Genomic DNA, 22,631 nt, shown 5'->3' with positions numbered 1-22,631 from the left:
GCTCACACTTCCAAGAGGCGGCATCAAGAGGTCATTATTGGCAAGGCACTGTTTATCAACCTTTTTTGGTTTTCTGCTTGTTTTGGGGAGGCAGGTGTGGATTTTTGATGGACCTGGTGGTACAGGGCGTGTATTGAGAAGCCGAATGGGACATAGTGCACCACCAACAAAAATCAGATACCATGGGCAAAATGGAGAGCAAATTCTTAGTGCAGGTATGAATTCTCCTTCTTATTTTTCAGTCTGATTTCCTGTTGTGATAAAGGAAACATCAGAGCTAAGTGGCTTTGTTTTAGTAATACAGGAGATTATATTTCATGTGTTACGTATGTATATTTATGAAACATGGAAAGTTATTTTTGTGGGCATTATCGAACCGTTTCATGGTGTCTCTAGGGGCAAGTATATCAGTGGGTAGGCTGAAAAATAGTTACAAGTAGAAAAGCTTAGAAGCTGCTTTTGTCAGCTATATTTATATGTCTGATGAATAAATATTGTTTCATTGTCTTCCAAAGAACTGTCAGCTGGTCAGAAAAAAAGGTTGTGACAAGTAGGGAAATTCTGCTATGACAGTAAAAATAAGCACCATAATGTGTTTAGTAACTTAGAGGAGCTAAGCTTTTCTCAGTAGCTTGAGCCATCTTTGTGGGTTGCAACGTCTTTGAAATTTATTACAGCTCAATTGTGTCTGTTACGTATATTCTCAAGGTCGCGTTTTACTAAGATAACTACTCTAGAAGTGTAAAAATGCTTTGAGATCTGATGTGTTTGCAGTGTAATGAGGCTGACTCTCTACATCCCTTTCTGAATGAGTGGTAAAACTTTGTGCAACAGAACTGAGATAGCAATGTTGTGGGGTGCTGCTGGTTTCCTCAGAACAGGCATCTCCACAAATTAACTTTGTAGAATTTCACCAATGTCGCTGGCTTTCATCCTGCTTAACATTTCTCCCAGTTCCCAGTATGTATTTCTGACTTCTGCCTTCTGTACCATATTAGAAAGGAAAGGTTCCTTGAATGTACTAATTGTTGCATTGTTTTTCAGATTCTTTAAGGTAGTTTTGACTCATTTTCTGTTTTCTTACTTGTTTGGCCTGGTAAAAATATTCAGTGATTCTTCTGATTTTAAAAAATTATCTCAATGCCTTTAATTTTACATGTTATACAATTTCATTTCCTGTTAATTTCTGGTTCTGCCTGGTCCACATCTGCCCTGCAAAGTGGACCCATTTGAATCGTGGAATGCTTTGGGTTGGAAGGGACCTTCAAAGGTCATCTAGTCCAACCTTCCTGCAGTGAGCAGGGACATATTCATCTAGATCAGGTTCCTCAGAGCCATCCAACCTGAACTTAAATGTTTCCAGGGATGGGACATGTACCCCTCTCTGGGCAACTTGTTCCAGTATTTCATCACCCTCACTGTAAAAAATTTCTTCCTTATATTTGCTAGTCTAAAATTTGAGCCTTCTCTCTCTCTAGTATATTAAATTCCTATCTGTTCTGTGCACACTGGTAACTGGGTAGAGGAGGGAAGTCCCATTAGTGCCCTTGTTAACAAGAAAGATGGATGACTTGGCTTTTACCAGTTTTGTTTGGGTTAGCTTGCTGGCTATCTCTAGATATAGTTCTTAACCAGCCGCAGCGTGCGTTGGTTAGACAAAGGATAATGAAAGGAATATTCTGACTGGTGAGGCAGTATATGAGATCATGGGAAAGCTTTGAAAGTATTATGGAGATATTAGAAGGATGTAACAGTTTATTGAAGGTTTTAATCACAGAAGGTTGAGAACATCTAGATATTGTGGTGGAGAAAGGAGGGGGTGGACAGAGGAATTGAACATGGAGATGATGTCCGTAAAAGAGGTGTCATTCTGATCATGCATTGAGCAAAGTAGTAGGAGTGGGATATAGACCTTAGAAAATTAAGTTCAATTAGTTACACTTCTTATAGTGTATTTGTATTTTTTCTTGGACCAGAAAATTTTTATTAAATACTTTATTATGGTGCTTGAGGTTTCTTAGTGCTTATCTTCTGCCTTTCTTGCTCAAATAGCTTATGATTTTTGATTTATGAAAGTTGATTTTTTTGCCCTTAACTGCTTTCTGCGAATATTTTGTCAGGTCAAGATGGAACACTGCGGTCCTTTTCAACAGTGCATGAAAAGTTCAATAAAAGTTTAGGACGTGGTAAGTATTTCAGCGAAAGTACAAATACTGGTGAAAAAAACCCTGAAAAGTGCTTATGTAAACAGGAGGTAAAACATTAGGTAGGCTTTATTTTCACTTTGTTTTATGAAAACTATTCACCCCAGTTGTTCTGCAAACTCAGTCCTTGCTGATGTATGTAAAGTTACTCTCAGATTTGTTGTACTTTAGAATTTCTAAAGTAATTTCGGTAGCCTGTCAGTGTATGTTATTTCACCGTGGGAAACATCAGGCATGGTTTTTTGTAGTAAAAATGTGTGAAGTAGTAGCTGACATTTCAGCATGTGTAAATACTACTTTTTACTTCATTCTGCTTCTATTCAATTGACTAAATTACTAGTTAATTCTTATTTCTTCACTTTAGTTCCTTTGATTTAATGCAGAGTTTAATTTTAAAAACACATCTTCCACACAATGCCATGGTTAAGGGACACTTCCTTGCGCAGTTCAGAGACCAAGACTCAGAAATACTAAAATGATTCTTATTTTTACATATCAGTATCTGTATGTTGATATATATGTATTTAGATAGATTGGAATATATGTTTCGGACATGAAATCCTGACTCTTTGGTTATTGAAAGTACTGGGTGTTATGTATTGTTTTATATAGTCATGTCTGTGTGACCATGGTTTTAGCTGTGATGGAGTGACCTCTGCCTCAAGATGTCAGCACGAGATCCTGGAACAAATAAGCTGTACACCTCTGAATCACTAGCTGTACGGCTAGTGATTTGCTCAGCATCACGTTAATTTTGACAGGAATTCCGTTAATGTTCTAAGCTCTTAAACCTCAAGTAACAGCAGTGCTGTGTTACTGTAAGGCAATTTTTTAATAATAACTTCACATTTAGTAAACAATCCTTTCTAAGTCATTATTCTCAGATCTAACCAAGAGATTGAAACACTTCTTTTTTTTGTCAAGGTTCAATTAACAAAAAGAAATCGAAAAAGAAAGGTCTTAAGCTTGATACGATGGCACTTCCACCAATTACAGCCTTTGCTTCAGGTGAGTAGTCTTTGAGATACATTACGGAGCTCATCAAGTCTTCGTTTTGCCTGTTAACACTCAAGACGCTGCTGTTTTGAAAGCCTGTGCTCTGTCAAGATGAGATTGTTGAAGTTCTGTGGCCCTTTGTGACCTGCTGAGTGACATTTTATTTGGTAAACTTTTCTGTTATTTCAAAAAAGAGCATTTTATTTCAAACAACTTTGTTTAACTAGCTCTTGGCTTGAGAAACTCCAGTGCAGGAGCCAGAGTCTTCTGGTGTACATATTATTCCAGGCTGGAGCATCAGCAAGCAGAGGGCATGAAAGTCTTTGTCAGCTGAGGAAATCATAGTTCTGTATGGTAGATTTTGATTCCCCAGCTCCTTTACTTGAATCACTTTTCAAAGTCAGATTTCAATTACTCTTTATTTGTAATTCAGTATGCAAACAGTGAAATTAACTTTTTGAAGCAGAATTGCTATTATCTTTGCTCCTTCAAAATGTATTTAAATTAATTAAAATTAAGATATAAATTGTTTAAATTAATGACCTCCTCTTCAGACTTGAGATCTGTTTTGTCTTGAGTGCAGCTATTCTTCTGTTTTCTGAGGATGGTCAATTGATTCATAGGTTGAAAGGTGTGGACCTACAGTTTTGTGTAGTCCTTTGATTACATCCAGTATTTGCATTTGCAGACTTCAGTGATGCAGACTATATGTACATGCTGCAAATATGCATGTACATGCACTTTTAATATTAGATCTGCCTGATTGTTTTAAGGTAGTAGAACTGCCTCAAGTCTGTTTGAAGACAAAGCACTTATTTAAGTACATTTTAATTAGAGTTGTTTCTTTTTTGCTCTATTTGTTCGGTGAAGTGAACCGATTTGTATCTGGTTGCTTTATACTTTGAAGATCTAGAAATACCCAATTTCCATCTCTCAATTATTTTAATGTACGAATTCTAGAAGAAAAGCAAGCTTCGTCATTATTTAGATACTCGCCTGTCATATTTGACTACAAATTTTGGATACTGAGCTTTTGAGGAGCAAGGTGCAAATGCAGAAAAATCTTTTGCTATGTGAAGCAGACTTAGCTCTTAAACCCTGCTTTAAGTTGTTAACCTAGTGGCTTCTGCTGCTGGAAGTTCAAGCTCAGCGGAAATATGTATAGACTGACCCGTTTAAACCATTTAAATTTAAATATGCTTTTCAAACCACATAGACTCAAATATACAAAGACATGAAACATAACACACTAAAAAAAGCACATGTGGTTTTGTTAGCCTTCTAGTTACGTTAGCATATACACAACAGTTTACCAGGTGTTTTTTCTGAATGGTAGCCTTTTGACTGTCAAACAAGAACAATAATTATTAGATGTTCTGCCTAAAGGTATTTCAGAGTACTCTTTCTTATGATATAATAAGAGTTTATTTGACTTTAGAATGATTCTTCCTAAAAGGAGTATGTGTTACATTGCAGAAGTGGCACATCAGAGTGACTGGGATAGTATTGTTGCCTGCCATCAAGGGTATATAACCTGTACAACCTGGAACTATCAGAAAACTTGTATGGGAGCTCATAAACTGAAGCCAGAAGAATTTAGCAAACACAAACCTATTGATATATATGCAACAGTAAGTATATTTAGGGTAATGTTTCTTCAGTATTACGGTATGTGCTATTTTGATTTTTGTTTGTACAGAAGCAGTACTCAAATGAAATAGCACTATTTAGACATGTTTTAGTTGCTTTGCAAAGTGTCTTCTCCCAGCTCAGTGTGTCCTAGTAGACATTTTGTAATGCATATGTTCTTAAGAAAAAAGCCGGATATGCATTTTTTCCTTAAACGTCCAGGTTAAGTGCAGATTTTGTTTTCTGATTCAAATAGGTGGTTGGTGTTTAACTTTAATCTGTCATAAGAATATAGAGTTGATTATATGCCTGTGATGATAAACTTGCTCCGTCAATGCAGATTGCCTAAGATAATTATTTTGGCATTATGGAAAAAATGTATTTCCAAATTGCAGGCAGGATATTCCCTCTAAAATGCTTTATAACTGGAATTGCAAGGCAATTACTGTGATATGCTTCATGTGCTAGGCATCCATACTACTATTTGTGATAAGTTTGTGATAAATTTTTCTGACAAAAAATCTTGTGATAAATTTTTTTCTGACTTTATGCTTAGCAGTTAAGTGGTAGACAAGGTCAGTTCAGTTGTAAATACCTGGTTTTCTTGTAATTACTAGATTCTTTGGACTGTATCTTTCCAAAGACATCTACAACATTGTTTCTTTGTTTCATACTATTTAAACTCTAAGTGAACTGAACTCTTTTGGGGTGCCATTGGCAATACGGGCATTGAAAGAGGCATGCAGTTGGCATGCTTGGACTTCATCTGGGGGATGGAATTTGTGGGTGTCTTGAGAATATAGGTTAGTCATTTGGGTTACAGTATTAGATACAACTTCTGTTGGATGTCCCTAAGTCAGTATTTCATTGTCATTCGTAAGCACATGCTGCCATATTTCTTACCGGTTGACTATTTGCTTATTTTAAGAGCTCCTCCTCTACTTTTTTTGAGTTGCAATCTATTGGTTGTTCTGTGCAGACTTGCTTGAGGAAGTTTAAAAAAATGATAGTAGTATTCTGTATTCCTGATAAGTTATATAACTTCTAGCAACTTTGCTAATTGGATATACACATAAAGAATCATTTCATAGGTGGCTTTTTCTCCCCCCTCTCCCCCCCCTCCCCCGAAAGGCAGTTGACATCACCTCATGTGGGAACTTTGCTGTAATTGGGCTGTCAACTGGACGGGTAGATGTGTATAACATGCAGTCTGGCATTCACAGAGGCTGTTACGGCAAAGAAAGAGGTAAGAATTCCTGTGCTTTTAAAATCCTGACTCCTTTTTAAAGAGGATAGCAACAACCTGGTGTTGTGTCATCTAGGAAATCTAACATAGCTTCTGAGTTGAATTTGGGAGTGTTTTCAATTTCTCTAATTAATCTACACTGTCCTGTCTTGCACTGTAATCAGAAGTAATTTGAAACCCGCTCTGAAGGACAGGATCCCTGCTAGTTTTAACACTCCGATGTTAGTATATGCTTGGTTTTAATTAGCATAAAATTGTCAGTTACCAAAATGGTGAGCTCTAAAATGAGATTCTCTGGCCTCAGCTCTTTTTGAGATAATGACATTTCCAGTACTTGGCTTCTTGCTGTAGGGTTCTGTCTCTGAGATAAATTTTCCTATCTGTTTTGTGCTTCCTGCTTAAAAATGAAAGAATTTTTTACATGCATGGGAAATTGAAATCCTAAACAAGTTCAGTTCTTTGCATATGCTGTTGTTTTCAATTACCGAGCTGCAAATAATGTGACAGTCTTCAGACTTTTCCTTCTACTGGTTGCGTACATATGTATTTCTTGTCATGTATCCTAATGTATGTTTGCTGCTACTTTGTAAGTGTGCAGTTTATAATAGGGCTCTCATGATCGGATGTTTTTTTGTTGTAGAAAAAAGGAAAGAGTCCTGATGAGCCCATAAACCTTACTGGGTTTCTAAAAGCCATCTAGCGTAGCAAACGTGGTCTACTAATAACATTATTGTTTGATAGGGGGATGAATTTTCTAAATTTAGTTACTGGCCAGTAGCCCTAGGCCTAGATTAAGAAACAGAATTGATCCAGAACCAGAGGAACTATGTTTTATCTTTACACTGCAGTCTAGCCTCGGAAAGCTCCCAGATTTTGTGCCAGAAGTGAAGCTGTAAGTTTTGTCTGAAGGGTTTGGGGCTTCTGGAGACATACCACCAGCCATTCAAAAAGTCCCTCAACTCTTACATTCAAAAAATCTCCCGGAGAGGAAGCAGAAATAACAGCTAATAATCAGCTACAATTACTGACAACCTTTGCATTGTATTGTAAGTGTTTACTTGAAAGCAATTTGGTTTCAGTACTGATAAGGAAACTTCTAATATTTGAGCAGTCTTGTCAGGAGGCTTTAGAATTGCTTGTCGCCTGCTTACTGCTCGTTTAGTGTAGTTGTATGCAATAGTGTTTGGCATTCTGCTGGTTTCTATGCTACATTTAAATTTCTGAAGTACAACTTTCTTTTCCTTTGATTTGCAGCTCATGAAGGGGCCATTAGGGGGGTAGTGGTGGATGGATTAAACCAGCTGACAATCACAGCTGGTAGTGAAGGATTAATAAAATTTTGGAAATTCAAAACTAAAGATCTAGTTTACTCCACTGAGCTTTCATCTTCTCCAAGCGGAATTCTGCTTCACAGAGACAGGTAAGAAACTGACGCTATTTCATGTGCGTGTTGTTTTGCTCTAAGTACCTAAGTCTAGGATGGCAACTAAATATTCTATAAAGTTTAAATTCCTGATGTTGAAATACAAGTGACTACTAGCTGATAGAAAAAAATGACTATAAGACTTCTTATTAGGCTGAAGGACTGTAATGCTGTTTATCTGAGATTATCTCAAGATAAAAGATTTTTTGAGCAATGTTAGGATGTTCTTTTTAATTTTTGTCTCCTGAGTATTCACTGTCTTGTGTGCTAATGACTTTTGACAGCGGTATTCTGGGAGTTGCCTTTGATGACTTCAGCATTAGCATTTTGGATATAGAAACCAGGAAGATTGTCAGGACATTCTCAGGACACCAAGGACGGATTAATGACATGGTAATTGTTAACTCATTGTCTGCAACAGGTGACGCATAGAAATACCTAATTCATTTTAAAGTTGGTGAATTATCCTGTGGGTATTAAGCCACTGACTACTATGTTCAGCTGTGAATAGTGAAGTTGTAGTTAGCTCTACAACGGTTTTGGCCATGTTAGTTTTCCAGTCAAAATGTATACTGTCTGAATAGCCATGTATTTTCAGTGTGCTTTGGGATTTTACTGTAACTTTGCTACAAGCCAGTTTTGGATTCAATGACATAGAGCATTAGGAGTAATGAAAACCACACTGAGGAGCAAAATTGCGCAACAATCCTAACTGTATGTATAGAAAGGATGAGCCAAGTAAATAAAAGATGTAAACGGATCTGAGATTGTGCAACATACTGATAATTCTTTATTTTACGTCTTGTGTAATAGTGCTTTCTAATGTTCATTGAAATAGTATTTAGCTTCTGTTTTAATTCTAAGTGCTAGTAAGTAGCATTTATTTGATTTATTCAGTTTTATGCTCAGTGGTTTTCATCGTGAATGTAAAAGCAAGGACCAAAGTGCTTTTAATAGCAGCCAGATGTCATATATTTAAACCTGTTCTGAAACAGCTTCCATTTTTGTCATTTTCTTGCTTTCAGTAAGGTGGTGTCAGTTTTGTGTTATGGCCAGACCATTTCATTCTGGTGTGAGGGAGTAGCCTAACATTGGCCTGTGTAAAACAGGACCTCCTGCAAGGACTAACTTGTCAGTTGTGCCATTAAATTGACTATTTTATTTTAGACTTTCAGTCCTGATGGTCGTTGGCTAATAACTTCATCAATGGACTGTACCATTAAGACTTGGGATCTTCCCTCTGGATGGTGAGTTAGTCTAAAAACATATAGCAGAAATTCATTGTAATAATCACAATTTTCTGTCTGTTCAGTGGCAAAAAGCCTTCTGTGGCTTGATTGCCTCCAACTTGTGCTATGCGTTATTCAGAGTTGTATTTTAGTTGTGGCCAGTGCTAGCAATACGTGCCTTTTTCTGGGTGCGCAGAATAACAATGTCCTGAACATCTGATGATTAAACCTGCAGTTTTCATGTAGCGTGAATGAGTGTGAGTTTGTTCTTTGTCCAGAAGCATCACTATTAATCTAAGTGGCAAGAGATTGTTTAAAGTGAATTGCTTGGTGCTATGTTGAAGCATTCATAGAATCGTAGAACGATTTGTATTAGAAGTGACCTTCTACTAGTCTAATCCCCTTGCCATAGGCAAGGACATCTTTCACTACATTGGGTTGCTTAGAGTCCCTTCCAGCCTTACCTTGAACTCTTCTGGTTTTGGGCCATCTACAGCTTCTCTTGTCAACTCCTTCCAGTGTCTCACCACCCTCACTGTAAAAAATTTCTTCCTTATATCCATTCTAAATCTAGCTCCGTTCAGTTCAAAACCTTTGTCCTGCTCCTTGTCACTCCAGGCCCTGTTAAAAAGTCTCTCTTTGTAGATCACCTTTAAGTATCGAGAGGCTATGACAAGGTTTTCCTGGAGGCTTCTATTCTCCGCTGTGGACAACCCCAACTCCCTCAGTCTTTCTGCATAGGAAACATGTTCTAGCCCTCTGATGAGTTTCCTGGTCCTGCTCTAGCTTGGTATCTGTCTCATGCTGGGGGCCTCGAGTTGGGAGTATTGCTGCAGCTGGTTTTGTAAATAGAAGCCTGTTCTCACGCTTGTTTTAGCAACACAATAAAGCTTTAATTCAGTTATATTTTTCATTTCATTTCTTGCTTACAACTGCCAAAAATACTCTTTTATGATGCATCCTTGAGTAGCTTTCTCCTAGAATGAAATTTGGCCAAGAAGTACACACAAGTTCAGAAGCCAAGAAAAAACAGGCCGAAAAATAACTTCGTGTTCTGCCAGTGCATTCTTTTAGCAGCACGTCAGATAGATTTTTAGTAAAGTAGAGCTTCAGTGGTTTGGATTGATTACTTGTGATGATGGGGTTTGATAAATAATCTTGTATACTGTAGAAGTTTTCATTTTACTACAAAAAGTGCATCAAATCTCAACAAACAATTGACCTATTCTTACACGATGAAGGACACTATTTTAAAATGGGGCAGGATGGACAGTAACTGTCTTCTTCCCAGTACAAATGGGAGAGAAATTAACACTTTGTTTGGACTTCCTCTTTCTAACGCTCTTTCTCTTTCAAAATTGTATGCCTAGAAAAAATTGCTTCGTTAATTATAAAACTTCTGAAATGCTACTTGTATCTTCCATTTCTTTAGTGACATAACACTTTGCATTAAGAATCTATTCATACTGATTTTTAAAAGTAGTCTAACAGTAGGTCTTGTTGCATGTAACATGTAAGTAAATATTTTGTCTCTCCTAAGTAACCACAAGAAATTCTGATCAAGCTGAAATCTAGGCAGGCACATGACAAATACTGGTTTTGAAAGTATTTAGGTTAAATTGTTCTTCCTGAATTTAAAGGAAAGGTTTTGCAGTAACAGTAGGCAGAGAAATGTACTGAAAATAATGAACAAATTTTAATAAAAAGCTAGATGGTTGATTTAATTCTGTTGTGGTATATTTGTTCACAAATAGAATAACTGAATTGTAAACCACATTCTAAAGACTCAGCTTTGATATTGTCCTTATAAAAAGATGGAAAAAGTTTTCAGATGGTTAAGTCCTTCATTGTGAAAGATATCAACTGCGTTTCATAGATGTTACACCATTTACTTACTGAACATCTGTTTATACTTGAGAATGCTGCTTAACTGTCCTTACATAATGTAAATATTCCTAGTGCATGTAGGACTTTTAGAAAATTTGGAATAAAATTAACCATTTGTGTAGAGAAAGTTACAAGTAGAAACCTTGGTGTTATGCAAATTTTTCTTTCTGCAGTGCAGCTTGCATAGGCAAGGAATCAAGGGTACAAGCTGCCTGTTTATAGTTTGGATGGAATGCTTGAGACAGAATGGTGCAAGAATGTGTTGATATTGGGGTCTCAACAGTGTTGTTTTTTCCATTGTCTTACTTTTGCACTTAGACAGGAAGTGTAAAGGTGAATGCCTTCAGCCCCCCAGCAGGATTCATTTAGCAACGTAATGTTTTGTGTAGAAAATATCAGTGTGTCTCTCATCGTCTTGTAGTGGATTGATTCTGCCCCCTGCCGCACTTCCCCCTGCCCAGTCTGTAATTGTAATCATTATTTAAATTCAGTAAAAAAGAAAAATTTAGTGTAATTTTAACTTTGTTTTGCAGTTGTTCCTTACAGTTGTATTTAGAACAGTATTCCTCGGTTACTGGTAAAGTTTGTGGTAAAAGGATGGTTTTGAAACAAAACCCAGTATTTATGATAAATTTTCTAGCTGTTAGGCACCGTGTGCAAAATGTATCAGTGTGACTTATTATGGGTTTTGTGTTTGTAATTTTTATGTGGAATTTGATGAATGATGTGGCTCTTACATTTACTTGTCTGTCTAATAGCATGCAGAAGGAATAGAACATTCCGTTCAGGGGAAAAAAATGGCTTTTATTTTTAACATGGTTTATCAAACCATCAGAGAAGTACTCACTATCTGAGAAAATACATATCCACAAGATTTTACATTTAAAATTGATTTGTTATATCAATATTTTTCTATGGTTAGTGATGAGAACAGGTTGTAGAATTAGATCACACTTCTCACTTTGCTTTCGAGTTTGGGCCGTAAACAAGAACAAAGTATTCAAGCTCTCAATTTTTCTTTTTGTTTCTTTCAAAGAACTAGTTGTCAAACTCAACTTCTTCTTAAAATTTGAAGTAAATGAAATTTATACCTCAACGAGTGCAAGCAGTGCAATAAACTCAGGCTTGAGTGGAATTTGGCTAGGGTATGCATCATCCCGGACTTGTGGAATAATCCAGAACTCAGAAGTGGCTTATTGTTAAAATAATCACATACTACTGAATATTTTAACTTTCATTTTATGTGGTATTTTTTGGATTTTCTGCAATAGTGAAAGGAATGATCAAGAAATGGTATGTCGGTCTGAAGATATGGTAATACCAAAACACACTGTTGGAGATAATGAAATTCTGTAGTATACAGTTCATTATTTTTGGAACATTAGGTCCTAGTGTAAACCAGGTCTATATATGAAGTATCTTGAGAGAGGGAATTGACAATGCAGAGCATTAAAAGATCAAGTCAGAGCAGCAAGGGGCTGATTGGAAGTGCAAAATTTATGGCCCCTAAAAAGTTAGCGTTAGACATAAGGAATTGCATGTGGACAGATGTTTTATCATATTTTCAGAATGTGGTTGTCTAAGGACATAGCATAAATCTACCAGATTAAACTGATTTTAGAGAATTTTATAGATGTGAGAGCATTGTTGCCCAGTGCTGTTCATTGGGTAATTTTATGGTCATATTTGAATACTTCAAATACACTAGTTTCTATACGTTTCCAGTGTTCTGCTTGCATTCAGTTGTATTTGTATTCAGATATTTTCAGATAAACAAGCTCATCTTGCTGACAATTTCTGTTGTGTTTTCTCTCCTTAGCCTCATAGATTGTTTTTTGGTAGACTCTTCTGCTGTGAGCCTTGCTATGTCTCCTACAGGAGATTTTCTAGCTTCAGCACATGTGGATGATCTTGGAATTTATTTGTGGTATGTAATGTATCTCTTTCTACACAGAATTTCAGATAGGGAATAATTCTTTCAATCGCTTTTATCACAAATAGAGAACTGTTCTGCAAAGTATTGTCTCCAGGGTCTTCTCATCTTTGGCTCTAATTAGGACAGGTATTTTGTATTGTGATTCATATATCTTGAAATCTCTTGCAGTTAAGATATTTATTCTGATAGTTAAATGATCTCTTTTGTTCTAAATGTTTTTCTAGATGTTTCTTTCTTACTCTAAAGAATTCATGTTATACCATTCCTAAAATGTTTCTTTGACTCTACTTTTTTTTTCACCCCTTTTGAAATGTCAGTGCTCATACAGTGTACTTTTTGAAGGGCTTTTCTTCTTGTTCTGATAGACAATGTTGTCTGAGACTTCTGAGTAGAATTTGGAAGTTGCCATTATTTCTGCTTATTAATGATAGATTGGAACAGATGTGAAATGGGGTTTAGTTCAATTTTCTCTGGTATGGCTTTAAAGCAAATGACTGGTTAGGTCCAGTACTGAAGTAACGTACCTTTTAAGCAGTTTGGTTTTATTTTTTTCTTTTCCCTTTGCTAGATTTTTCAGGTTTCATTTGTTGCGTGTAGTTTTGCCTGAGGCGTGTTGAGTTGTTAGACCTTTCTATAATTAAGTAAAACTGCTTCATTGTGAATAATGACCGATGTTTTTACCTAGCCCTGGTTTATATTGACAGGAAAAATCACTTGCCAGAATAACTTATGTATGTGTGTGTTCCAAACCTCAAGAAAATTTGCTAAGAGTGCTACTTTGAAATCCTGTGGAAGCTGATGAATTATTTATATTTGCATTATGTATTGTACATATTAAGTACAAAGCTAGCTTTTCAGATAGGCAGTTTTGCAATTTCAGCAACTGACAGTGACGGAATTAATCATACTTGGTAATGCCATATGTATTAAACATTCCTGGCAGTAATACTTCAGCATAATTTTTATGTTTCAGATGATGTATATCATTATGTTTCCTTTCTTCTTTGTCTGGTAGATGAGGAAAACTAATCTTGAATAGAACCTGGTGAATTGCCATAATGCAGTATTATTAAACCACAGTAAAAAATGTGTCTAAAATACTTGTCCCATTCACCTGAAAATTGTTTTTGAAATGCCTGTCTTATTTTTCAGGTCAAACCGTTCTCTGTATTCACTTGTCTCTTTACGGCCCCTTCCGGCAGATTATGAACCTTCTGTGGTGACACACCCTGGCACCTGCCCTATGCAAGGTAATCTTCAGATGAAAGAGTACTTTATTTTCAGTTTGGTATTGTATTTCAAATAGAATATGGTTTGCTTTGTCTGGGAAAACTCATTGTGTCTTAGCATTCTTTCTCTGAATTGTTCCTACTGTTTCTACCATTTTTGGCATAGTTACTCGTGCTAATATTATTTACTAAAATCTAGTCATGTTTCTATGTTCAGACATAATGAATAACATTGTGATGATCTCTACATCTTTGAGGAGATTTTGTAGGTAATAAAAACATCTGTGATATTTGCCGACTTTATTTAATCCCAGACTCGTGAAAATACTTCCATTCTGACATCTATGAGGCAAGTTTGAAATTCACGTTACTGGTTGGTGCTGTGAAGGAGAGTGTTCTTTGTTCCACTTTGTGTTTGTCTTCTTGTATGCAGTGGTAGCAAAAGAATTAATTGGGTTTTTCTAACCTGCCATGTACCTGTACTAGATTCCCAGTGAGAGAATTGCCTTTTTGATGTATTTAGTAGAAATGGTTGTGCTTCTGAAGACCCCTAGATGGAGATCTTGTCTGCCCAAGTTTAGCAGTGCCTCCATTTAGGTCTCCATCTGGAGGAGAAACATACCTAGGTATTGACCAGGTAATAGAGTGAGGAGTGCGCTTGATGATAACTGCTTTAATAAGCACATATTTATTTTAGATACTTAAATTAGGGGGATAGGATTTCATCTCAAAACTCTGAATATTTTAATCCTATAAACTGATTCTAGCTGAACACTTTAATTCACATCTGTCTTCAGCAAATGTAGAGTTCTTGTTTAGATGCTCAGAGCTTTTAATAGTTTACATTTCTTGTTGGTTTATGCTTTTCTATCACATTCATAGATTCAACCTTGTAGAAAGGTTGCAAAAACAAAGGGAAAATAGAGGTGTTTGGTTGAGACCACATAGGAAGTCTAGAGGAAACCTAATGACAGTCTTTTGTTGTGTGGTGGTGTGTTTTAGTGCTGAGATTTTCTTCATTTTTCTGTGCCACTTCAGTCATACCTGTGAACAGATTCTTAATATTGTGTGTATTTAAATGCAAAGCTTTAACAGGCGTTTAACACAGAAGTAGAATTGCAATGTATCTATTTTAAAACAGTTAACGAGAGTTTAGAAGTAATCCGTTACTCTTCCTTTAAAATTTCGATAATTTGCTTTTATATCATTTCAGCCAAAGCAGATAAATCGTGTTAGTCTTTAAAATCTTATTTATCCAGTTCTGCATTTTAGCTATAATTGTTCACAATTTTGTATTTTCACTAGAAAAGTTGAAAATTTGAAAGCACCCATATATATGGCTGTTATGCATGTATTTTTCAAAAATTGCAGAATAATCACGTTGTTTTGATTTTTAAAAAATAAATGTGAATTATGTATGTTCATAAAAGATATCTGTTCTTGAAAGATGTGGATGTGGTAGGAGATGAAGAAACATGTGATGAAATGATAGAATATGTCTCACCTGAGCAGCTGGGAGAGCAGCTGGTGACCCTTTCTTCATTACCAGAATCAAAGTGGAAAAATCTCCTCAGTCTTGATGTTATCAAGGTATTAGGCACACCATTTCTTATCTGCTGTAGTGTTTGGATTGTATTTTATAAGACGGAGATAAAATAAGGGCATTTTCTCCTGTAATGTAAAACAGACAGTTGTCTTAACAATTCTCTTGGGTGTTCAAGATACCTTCAAAAGGAGGAAATGTTTCATAACTTTTGCCATTACTGTTCCTGCAATATGCAGAATAGCTGTCTGAAGGCAGGTATTTCTCTATCAATGCAGCTAGTAAGTGCCTGTAAAGCTGTTCTAGGTTATGGCTCCAAATCACTGTCAGACATTCCCATAACTGGAAAAAGAGGGAATAGTATACATCCAGATATATTTGCTCTTGCTCTATGAGCTGCATTTACCTAATTACAAGATTTTATCCCACTTTTCAGGTATTTTTCAAGATTTTGCAGTAGAACACTACATGGTGCTTTTTACAGTTTCTGGGATTTGGGAGAGGGGCTGTTTTTCTTCTAAACAGTAGCTTCATATTTAGTGGTAAAACATTTTACCACTGTATTTTCTTTTGAGTTAGTCCCTGGAGTTTTCATAGTATTTTAAAAATAAAACTCTTGACAAAGAATATTCCCACATGTTCTTCCTATGATGATGATTTTAATTCAAATATCTGATTAACAGCAAAAAAATAAACCAAGAGAGCCACCAAAAGTTCCGAAGTCAGCACCTTTCTTCATCCCAACAGTTCCTGGTCTTATACCCAGATACCTTCTTCCAAAGGAAGAAAATGAAACACAGGTAAAAACAAGAACCAGTATAATTGTGTTGATCTAGTGTTTTTTAAAATAAAAAATTCTTAAGTGCTTTTTAATGTTGAGTGAAATCTTGCTAAAGACTTTAAAGTACCAGTTTGAACACATTTACATTAATGCTTTCTTAAAATCTTCTATTCTGTCAGTAGGAAAAGGAATCTAATTGAGATGTAAATATATGTTTGCATATTCATGTACATTCTCTTATACTTTCATGGTGTAGTCAAAGGTGGTAAACCTTGGAGTACTGGCACAGAAATCTGATTTCTACATTCATCTTGAAGAAGCCCTGCACACTAAGGAATGTGAGTTAACAAGACATTTAACTAAAAATGTAGATGCTAATAGAATTTTGATATACATTTGATTTTTAATGTCAGAATTATAACGTGTGAGGAAAAAATATGCATAGTACAGTAGCAAAGGCAAAGAGAACAATCTTTTATGTATAAAGCTGATTAATACATAGATGGCCAATCTAGATCAAAGATCCAATGATACTCCATCTTGTCTGCATCATAGAGCCCAGTTCTGGCTAAAATCCATTTAGAGAAAGAAGGCAATGCTCCTAAGATTGTTAGACTTTTATGGAGGTTGGGATGGTCTCATCCAGAAAAGGTGCTCTGGGTTTGTAGGGTAAGGAAAGAAGGGGATGATCTGGTGAACAACAGTCTGGTGATTCTCTGAAAAATGAAGAACATAGTTCAATTAGCAAGTTCTGTTTCAAGGGCTACTTCACTAAATATTCAGCACACTTAGAATTTTGATTACTTTATAATTTAAAGCTTAAGAAGAAATAATTGATACAAAAATAAGCTGATGGATTTTTTTTTTTAACTTTCAACTCAGTTTTCAAATTCAGTCACTTCAGTTGCCTGTGGAATGCTGTTTTCCCTGTTTAATTTGTGCTGCTACAGAATAATTGAAATTTAGATTTTTTAAAAATGATTGCTAATATAGCTGGCTGGGAAATGTAAATGGATGGTCACGGGTAGCTTGTCCGCAAGACAGTTCTGCTGCGAATTTTTCTACCTCTTCTTAAACTCTTCCTAGGTGATCAGCTTGCTCAGCTTCTCTTAAAATGTTTTGTGTATAGAACTTCATTATCACAAACAGAGTGTGGGTTTTATGCTGTGTTTTCAGTATTTCAATCAATATCATTCTATTAAGCTGCCTCAGAGCTGTTCAGAGAAGTGTGAAACATCAGGTGAATGTGTAAAAACCTAAACAACCACCTAGGCTGGCTGTACCAAGGAGCAAGTGCACATTCTGATGCATTGCAGCAGTGGTTCTGTGGGCCTCCTTCAGGCCACCTCCCTGCTGTAAGGCAGGTGTGCTCCAGGGTCTGTGCTGTAATCTCAGTCCAGGGAGCCTGTTGTTCATGACTCAGGAAGCTGTTGGTGTGTAACATGGCTTTGTGCTTTCTAGTTTATGAGCATCTCTTCTAAAGATGACTAGGCTATGCAAATAAATAGTACTATACTAGAAGCCATCCTGGCTTACCAGTTTTGTACCTCAGAAGAAGACTGTGGAACATAGATTGAGCTGGGCACGTTTTCTATATCGTATATGTACCAACTCCATACTATTTTTTTAATGTCACAGCACAAAAATTGGTTAATGCTTCTGTTTAGTACTGTTAATACCATAATTACATTTATAACTAGCTACTGATTGTCATAGGATTCAAATACAGATAAAAACAGATTTGTATCACTTGAGCCAATGCCTGATTACCATTAGTTACAGGGATATAAGATGTTGCACTTCTTAGCAACTTTCTAACAAAAGAAGTATTAAATGTTTTTATCAATAGCTGTGTTTGCAGCTATTGATGCATATTGACGCATATTTTTATTAATGCATTTTTAAAGCAAATGGATGGAGTTTGCAAAGCTCAGGCAGGATTGTCAAAATCCTGAGGAATAACATTTATGAAGGTGAGGAGTTTGTAAATTGCATGTATTTCTACCAGCAAAAGATTCCCACACACACAGGAAAAGCAGGGGAAATTCATTTAACAAAAAAAATTAAGTAATTTAGACACACTAGATGATCCTTCTATTTAGTTTAATGTCAATAAGAGTAAACACTGTAAAGATCCCTAGTAAAAGTAGTACCCTGTCTCTTCTAGGATATTTTTGGAGTTAGAGATGAAATCCGAAGCATATGCATTACTTTTGTCAAGAGAGGGAAAATGACAATGTTATGTGGTTAATAAGAAATTTTGTTCATCTTAAAAGACAAACCGGAAAAAACCAAATACAAATACAGAAAAGTTATTTGTGATTTTCAAGGTGAACTTTCAAATGCAATGCATCTGTCTTTATTAGAGAGGCACTTATCTGTATTATGTAATGGGACAGTAAATCAAAGGCAGGATCACACTTTGTGGAAAAACAGTAGAAACTTGAAATATACAGTCACTGCTTAAGAATTTTGTAATAAATCTGTCTACATGAAGGATTTGTAAGATTATTTTCTGGAAATGTCACTGATGATGTATCCCTCAATGCTTTAACACAGATACAGCTCCACTTAACTTGCTGAAAAGCTTGGGACCATCTAATATTGAGATAGAACTAAGGGGTTTGGCCCCTGAAGGTGGTGGCTCCATGGAGGTGATGCTAAGCTTTTTGAGAATGATTGAGATGATGCTGAACAAGAAGTACAACTTTGAACTTGCTCAGGCATACCTTGCACTATTTTTAAAGGTAACAATTTTCTTATACAATTTTATTTAGTCCTGTTTAAAATTATGTTTGTCCACTAAAAGGATGTAATTAATCTCCTTGAAGGAATTATTTTAAATTATTTTTGTTGGGGATGGTTTTAAAATGAGTAATTAAATGTATTGGATAATTGGACAACTCATGTAGTTACAGTCAAGAAAAACTTGCAAAAACCAGATATTGTGAAGAGGACCATGCTAGACAGGTTTTGTATTTGTTACTTAGAAGTGTTTTCATTTTTTGTAACTTAACTAACAACCCTTAAAAAGTTAGGTGCTAACCTAAAATAAGCTTAGCACCTAAAGTAAGAAAAGAAGTCAGTGCACAATGTTTGGGGAAGTAATATGGGCATTTTGTTGGTCTTAGCACTAGATGTAGCAAACCTGACTTTTACTTTCCATATCAGTGGGCTGCCTTTCATCTGTTACTTGTTAAGCATCACAGAGGTAATGAAATTATTCCCAGGTGTGTGAAAGTTAGAAAGTTATTGTGTTAAAATACGGTAGCATTTACTCTTGGGGAGAAAGTCGTTCTGCAGAGGATTGAAATCCTTCCAATGTACAAATCCTTACCTTGTCAAGATACTCTTGATTTATGAAACTGGGAAAGCAACTAATTACTTAGGAAAAGGTTGTTACAAACATGCATTATATGTTATAAACATATAATGAGTACTTCTTAATAGCAATATTGCAGGGATTGGTTTTAAAGATAGATTATAATGCTGGACAAAGATGACTTGTCCTTTTGCTTTTGTTGGGGTTAGATAGAATGCATGGGGCATCTTCCACTAGAACAAGTAGTGCCAATGAATAGGAAAGTAAAATGAAAGAGTAAAACACAAGGGTTGAGGTCCTGATATTCATTCACCAATGGCTTTTTATCCTGCCTATTAGTCTGGTTTTTATTAGTCTCGTCCCATGGACTGGCTATGATTAAAAGTTAAAATATTAGATGTTAAAATTAATCTTTCCGTTTTGTTTCACACAAAAGATATCCAGCTGTTGTGGAGTAGACTAGGGACAGCTATGTAATTTGCCTCCGAAATGTAGTTGTGTTCTGAACTACAGTAGAATAATATAAACTCACCCTGTGACACCTGAACATCAGTATGTTGTGGTAGGTGCCAAGTAAAACAGCTCTGAGCTTAGCAATACAAGTTGTAGCCAAGAGAATAACTATTCCATCCACTAAGACGTAATAATGAATTGCCTCTCTGCAAGACTGAGATGGTTTTTTATGCTTTACCAAGGTTACTGTTTATTACAGAGAGAGCCTTCATCTCCCTGTATCAGTAAAGAGTATGCTGGCATCACTCTTCCTCCTTTATGCAACACAGATAATTAAAATAATAATCCTGATTGACTTCAGGGCCTTTATATCCTAAAGAAGAATTTCTGATGCAGGTTGGAAAGAGGAGAGAGTTACCCTCTAGAGAAGTGTGTGATTAGTACAGATTCAGCAGCAGTAGCAGAAAAAGATCTAGTAAAGCAATAACATATTTAAGGTATTTTGCTGTCTTATGACATCTGATACATATGTGGGAGTAAAATGGTGTGTAAAAGACTAGCAAAAAGGGGACAGCATTACATGGAGGGAATTAACTGAAGGATGATCCTTCCCTTACTTGGGACATTCCTGAAAGCAAAGTATTGGAACTGAATGGGGAAAGTGATCTCTTAATTTATTATCTGTATTTGTTTCACTGCAACTGCTTGTTTTCATTTTCAGTTACATCTTAAGATTCTCTCATCGGAGCCAAACCTATTGGAAGAAGTATCCAGATTGTCAGTACAGCTCGAGGAAACTTGGATTCACTTGAGAACTCTCTTCAATCAGAGTTTGTGCGTGTTAACATACATGAAAAGTGCTTTGCTGTAAAATACTTCAGGGTTTTGTCTCCATAAAATTCCCCTCAGAATAGTAGTACAATTCATTGTCAAAAATACTAGATTCCATGAATTATACTGGGACTTCTGATGCTGTATTTTATACATCTGTGTATGCAAAGTATTTTCCAGTATGCATAACTATTTCAGTTCAGTCAGAGCAAAAATTAATTAGTGCGGCTTAATATTCGTGTGGTATTAGTTTGTACTGGCAATGAACAGTGGGGCAGCCATAGGTAATGCAGCTAGTTACTTTGTGCTTTCATGACCAAAAATGTATCATTCTTCAGAATGAAGAAATGACTTGCAGAAAAAAAAAAAAGTGGGAATGTAGTTTCTTTGCAGGAGACCAAAATCTGTATTGTGCTAAATAAACGACTATTGTTGGTGTAAAAATAAAACAAGAAGTCTGAATTATTAGCAATTTATTAACATTAGTTTAAAGCAAATGAATGTAAAAATCTCATTCCTTTGCAATCAGAGTGCTTGTCCTATAGGGTGTGTAAAAATTAATTTTTGTCTCACTTCGGCAAACTGTGTTCACTGATTTTCCTCAGACACCTATTTTTGAAAGCAAAGATTTCTAGCTGCACTACAAATGATGGAACTTAAATAAAAATAGAAACCCACCCATTTTTCATAACCAGGTTTCTTGCTCTAATTTTGGAGAGTCAATTTCTTAGGAAAGTAAGTATCCTTTTCTTAAGGAGATAAAGACTACCAGAATAAAATCTTTGAGTTGTGGGGAATTTTTAATTGAGTCAGATATTGTTTTTTTCTTATTAATTGATATTTAGCTTTCAGATAATAAAATTTGGGCAGAGGTTTGGAACTCATGAATGGGATTATCTTAAAACTCAGACTTGGCTGATAGTGAGTACTGCCTCACCACAGAACAATCTCCTGAACAAGGCCTTTGCTGAATTTCACACGTTTCAGCTCCAGACACACACAAAGTAGCTATTACAAATGTATGCAATTTTGATGAGAGAGCTTGAAAGGTTCACTGCATTTGGCATAAGACTGAAATAATAGTGTGCTTTTGTTGTTCTTTATGTGGGGGGTGGGGTTTAAAGCCATCACATTCTGAACTCTTCTTAGTCATGTATCCTGGAAAAAATTATCTGCAGACATGTACATGCAGTGTAGAGTACAGAATACTGCCTGAAACAAGCAACAATTCCACACGTATCAGGAGATCAGCATCCATTTGGCTGCTGCAATTTGCCAGAAAAGTCATCAGGATTATCAAAGGTGTGTAGCAGTGATGGGAAATCAGCTTTTAACAGCTTCTCTGTGTTGTTCTGGCTGCTTTTTATCCATAACTTTGACTCATGTTAGAACTTGAAGAGAACAGAGAAGTATTATGGAAGTTTACAGACTGTGGCATTCTAGTTAGTTAGGACTGAGGATGTGGAGTCCATAGGAATGATGTGCGCCTGAGGTGTTTTTATCAAGTTTTTCTACTGAGATTTAAGAAATTTGTTTGTATCATAGAATGATTAGCTTCTGGTGACATAGTTCTCAGGAATCCATTACTCCTAATTTCTCAAATGGATCTGAAGCAATCCCTCAAACTTCAACGTAATGTATAATAAAACTCTGAGCTTATAGGTGTTACTGTAACTAATTTAGAAGATCTTGAAGAGTCATTTTTTGAACCAAAGTATTAGCATATTAAAAGATCAGTAAGTTGGTAGTTGCAAATCTGTCTCAGTAAAAGAAAGAACAGTGGATAAGGAACTTCCCTCTTGGATGAGAGCAAAGGTCTGTCACGCCTAGTGTGATGTCCCCAGCTGAAGCATGGAATAGATGCAAAGGGTCTAGCAAACAGTTCGTGTATAAAGTGATCCTTTCTCAAGCAGGCAGCCTTT

The 22,631-nt window shown here is 36.0% G+C and overlaps 1 protein-coding gene across 1 annotated transcript in view; it reads left to right on the top strand.

Annotated features, from left to right (window-relative positions):
- WDR36 (WD repeat domain 36) overlaps window positions 1–20,872 on the top strand; it is a 32,615-nt gene extending 11,743 nt beyond the window's left edge. The window contains exons 8-22 of the mRNA XM_010135914.1: window positions 95–215; window positions 2,121–2,186; window positions 3,129–3,212; window positions 4,677–4,831; window positions 5,961–6,075; window positions 7,330–7,495; window positions 7,783–7,891; window positions 8,666–8,745; window positions 12,434–12,541; window positions 13,703–13,800; window positions 15,227–15,369; window positions 16,006–16,122; window positions 16,360–16,441; window positions 18,663–18,850; window positions 20,600–20,872. Coding sequence (XP_010134216.1) covers window positions 95–215; window positions 2,121–2,186; window positions 3,129–3,212; window positions 4,677–4,831; window positions 5,961–6,075; window positions 7,330–7,495; window positions 7,783–7,891; window positions 8,666–8,745; window positions 12,434–12,541; window positions 13,703–13,800; window positions 15,227–15,369; window positions 16,006–16,122; window positions 16,360–16,441; window positions 18,663–18,850; window positions 20,600–20,749 — 1,782 coding nt within the window. The 3' untranslated portion in view covers window positions 20,750–20,872. The remainder of the gene's footprint in view (window positions 1–94; window positions 216–2,120; window positions 2,187–3,128; window positions 3,213–4,676; window positions 4,832–5,960; window positions 6,076–7,329; window positions 7,496–7,782; window positions 7,892–8,665; window positions 8,746–12,433; window positions 12,542–13,702; window positions 13,801–15,226; window positions 15,370–16,005; window positions 16,123–16,359; window positions 16,442–18,662; window positions 18,851–20,599) is intronic.
- Window positions 20,873–22,631: the final 1,759 nt, after the last annotated feature.

This window comes from Buceros rhinoceros, unplaced genomic scaffold (genome assembly GCF_000710305.1).
Source record: "Buceros rhinoceros silvestris isolate BGI_N320 unplaced genomic scaffold, ASM71030v1 scaffold11075, whole genome shotgun sequence".
Classification (NCBI taxonomy): domain Eukaryota; kingdom Metazoa; phylum Chordata; class Aves; order Bucerotiformes; family Bucerotidae; genus Buceros; species Buceros rhinoceros.
This window is presented reverse-complemented; position numbering and strand designations above follow the sequence as displayed.